The sequence below is a fragment of the Carlito syrichta genome, unplaced genomic scaffold, assembly GCF_000164805.1.
Source record: "Carlito syrichta isolate Samal-C Ts95f unplaced genomic scaffold, Tarsius_syrichta-2.0.1 Scaffold304348, whole genome shotgun sequence".
Taxonomy (NCBI): Eukaryota; Metazoa; Chordata; class Mammalia; order Primates; family Tarsiidae; genus Carlito; species Carlito syrichta.
In genome coordinates, this window is record NW_007248444.1 from 278,534 (window position 1) to 282,637 (window position 4,104).

At 46.1% G+C, this 4,104-nt stretch overlaps 1 protein-coding gene across 3 annotated transcripts in view; it reads right to left on the bottom strand.

Annotated features, from left to right (window-relative positions):
• PRPF6 (pre-mRNA processing factor 6) overlaps positions 1–4,104 on the bottom strand; it is a 50,414-nt gene that overhangs the window by 10,878 nt on the left and 35,432 nt on the right. For all 3 annotated transcript variants that reach the window (XM_008059753.1, XM_021713216.1, XM_008059754.1), the window contains exon 13: positions 762–883. In XM_008059753.1, the coding sequence (XP_008057944.1) occupies positions 762–883 (122 nt within the window). The remainder of the gene's footprint in view (positions 1–761; positions 884–4,104) is intronic.

Sequence of the window (4,104 nt, forward strand, 5' to 3'; positions counted from 1 at the left end):
AGTCTGGGCGACAGAGTGAGACTCCAACTCAAAAAACAAACAAACAAACAAACAAAAACAGATCCAGCCGGGCTCGGTAGCTCAGCCTGTAATCCCACGTCTTGGGAGGCTGAGGTGAGTGGATTGCCTGAGCCCGCGGGTTCAAGACCCACCTGGGCATGGGCAACTTGGTGAGACCTCATCTCTTCAATAAACCAAAAAAAGAAATTAGCCGGGCATGGTAGTGCGCACTTGTAGTTCCAGCTACTCGGAAGGCTGAGGCGAAAGGATCGCTGGAGCCCAACGGGTCGAGGCTGCGGTGGCCAGGAGCGGCCACTGCACTCCAGTCTGAGCGACAGAGTGAGATTCCAACTCAAAAAAAAAAATTAAAAAAATAAAAATAAAAAAACAGATCCAGCTGCAAAGTACCAAGTGTCATAAAACTTTCTGCCTGCCATTGCAGATAGGCAGACCTCACATGGGCACACCAGTGGATCTGCAAAGATGAAATTTTAAAATCAGCATGGTACACTGGGCATAGTAGCTCATGCCTGTAATTCTGGCACTTTGGGAGGTGGAGGCGAGAAGACTGCCTGAGTCTAGGGGTTTGAGACCAGCCTGGGCAATTTGGCGAGGCCCCATCTCTAAAAAATATAATAATAATATTAATAATAATAAAATAATTATAATAAATAAAACCAGCATGGTACAAATAAGAGCTGAAGGGCTAATGAGCTCACAGGGGCAAGTGAGTCATCATCATCCCCCCACCCACCCTATACCTAGTGCCATGGTTCTTCTCGAAGTAAGCAGCTCGCAGCCACACACTCTTCTTGCTGGGGAACACTTGCAGGGCATAGGCGTAGATGGCTCGTGCACACTCCAGGGCATTGTGGGCCACACACTAGAGCAGAAAGAAAGATGTGAGAATAGGCCACCCAGCACTGGCCACAGACCAAGATGCCTGCCCCAGCCTTGGATGCCTGCCCCAGCCACGGCATCTGACAGAGGGTGGACACCAGCGGCTGATCCAATTAGAACTAGAATCCAGGACCAGGAAACCGAGAATGGGGACACAAACACCACACAGAACCATGTAGAGTATCTCCTGGCCTTAGCCTGCAGGATCATCCAGTGCAGAGGGGCACCAGGCTCCAGTTGCAGGTGAGCCAGGTGGCACACACTTAACACACCTGTGCACAACACACACAGGCCTGTGGCCGAGGTATACATATCCACACACGAACATGAGCTGTTACTGTACATCATGTGCAGTGGTTTCTTGTTTAAAAACTAGGTATAGTATACACTTACCATTACAAAGTTATATTCATGGGAAACCTGTAAAAGACACGTAAATACAAAGAGAAAGAAAAATCCTATCCACTCCAGCAGAACTATGGTAAACATTGTTCTGTTTTCTTCAGACTTGTTTTTTTTCCATACTCTAGAGAGGTTTTGTTTATTGGTTAGCATCAACAACAAAACAAAACAAGAAAGCGGTCACCATGTACAGCATTAAAGCATCCAGGGATTAACATCACCAACCTGACTGGGTCAGCTCATAAATCTATTCTCATCAGCCCCACACAGGGCTGAGACACCACAGATACTCATGCTATCCTCCTACCAATCAAGGGTCTATTGTGTAAGGTAAGTGAAAGACCACCAGGAAGTGAGGTAGGAGCATAGTTTTGCAACTGTGAACCTCAAAATGGTGTGAACCAGGACGGGCAGCTCACAGCTAGCCAAGTCCCCACACAAGAGCACCCAAGACCACCTCCCGGGTGGGAGTTGCCTTCTCCAAGAGGAATGACAGTCAGTCTCCCAGTGTTCAAGAACCCCAGCATGAAAATGGATGTGGAGAAGGAGATGTCACTGAGGACTCCTCACGCAGCCCCACTGTCTCTCAAGTTATGTGGCCTCAGCCTGATTCAACTAGCACAGAAAACTGCAAGGGTCCTATATGGGCACTGTGCCTTGACATGTCAAGGGGCTGGGGAGGACACCAGCAAGGGTGAGGCCCTGGACAAAGCAAACCGATTCATGCCTCTCTCCTTGAGTTCTGATGGAAGTCCTGTGGGTCCATGGCAAATCCTTTCAAATCCTTTTTTGTTTTTTTGAGTTGGAGTCTCACTCTGTCATCCAGACTGGAGTGCAGTGGCCGCTCCCGGCCACCGCAGCCTCGATCTGATGGGCTCCCGCGATCCTTCCGCCTCAGCCTTCCAAGTAGCTGGAACTACAGGCGCGCGCTACCATGCCCAGCTAATTTTTGATTTATTGTAGAGATGAGGTCTCGCCAAGTTGCCCAGGCGAGTCTCGAACCCACGGGCTCAGGCAATTCACTCACCTCAGCCTCCCAAAGCGCGGGATTATAGGCTGAGCCACTGAGCCTGGCCGGATGATAATCTTCATGTTCAATTCTCCACTGGGCCATATTCTAAAACAGATTTTGCTATTGTTTGAACGTATCTCCCAAAAGTTCATGTGTTGGCATCTTGGTCCCCAGCGCAGCAGTGTTGAGAGATGGGACCTTTGGGAGGTTATTGAATCATGAGGGCTCATAAAGTAGTAGATTAGTGGGTTAGTTACCATGTAAGAGTGGTTCCATAAACTCTCAGTCAAAGAAAATGTAGCTCTCTGCTTTCTGCTGCAGAATGAACAGGCCTGTTTCACATTGGCTGAAATATATTATGGCAGAGAAATTCCTTTCGGTAGAAGAACTCGGTTTCCTCTGATAGCCTTCAGTGGTAAGGGGTGATAGTATTCTATACTTGGTGTAGATGGAATGAGAGGTGAATGGGGATGCTGAAAGGGGATTCTGGTTAGACAACATTAGGATGCAAAGGAGACAATATTATTGGACATTAAGGATGAACACTGGAAAGGTTTTACTAATGTAATACATTTATAGGCAAATAGCTCAAACTTTCACTTCCTTGAGAAAGGCATTTTTGTATCTACTATACCTAGCATAAAACTGCAAAAGATATTTGTTATTTTTAAAATTCTTTATTTTATTTTAAAGCTGTGGGGGTCAATTCAGGATTAGGTATACAAATGGTCGTTGTGCATGTAAAGTTTGGTCCTCCCTTTGGTCCCCACTTTGCCTGGTTTGAGATCAGATACCCTTATTGATGTTATGTGCTTCTCTGCCTTCCTCTTCTGGCAGTTTCTGGCTACTGCCAATCTCTTTATTACAGTATTATGGTAAATGTTCAGGGTCTGCTTATGAGTGAGAACATGTGGTACTCAGTTTTTTATTTCTGTGATAGCTCACTAAGTATGATAGACCCTAAATTCATCCAAGTTGTCGCGAAGTGTATACTTTTTTCCTTCTTTATGGCTGTGTAACATTCCATCGTGTATAGGTACCACATTTAAAAAAATCCAGTCCAGTATTGGTGGGCAGCACTGTTGGTCCATGTTTTTGCTATGGTGAATAGTGCTGTAATAAACATGTGTGTACAGGTATCCTTTTTGAAGAATGATTTGAGTTCCTCTGGGTATATTCCCAGAAGGGGGATTGCTGGGTGTATGGAGGGTCAATTTCTAGTTCTTTTAGAAATCACCACACTATGTACTCCCTCATAAGTGGACCTTGAACATTTGTCATAATACTATAAGAAAAGGATTGACAGTAGTGGGACACTGCCAGGGCCGGGGGACAAATAACATCAATAAGGGTACCCACACTTTGCCTATATGATAACCACATATGCACCTAATCCTCATTTGTACCCCATATTTTAAAAATAAAATAAATTTTTTTTTTGAGTCGGAGTCTCACTCTGTCACCCAGACTGGAGTGCAGTGGCCGCTCCCGGTCACCGCAGCCTCGACCTGCTGGGCTCTGGTGATCCTTCCGCCTCAGCCTTCCTAGTAGCTGGAACTACAGGTGTGCGCTACCATGCCCGGCTGATTTTTTGATTTATTGTAGAGTTGTCTTGTCAAGTTGCCCAGGCGGGTCTTGAACCCGCGGGCTCAGGCAATCCACTCACCTCGGCCTCCCAAAAGTGCTGGAAATACAGGCTGAGCCACCGAGCCCGGACAAAATAAAATAATTTAAAAAAAGAAATCACCACACTGTTTTCCACATAGTTTGAACTGTTTGCATTCCCATCA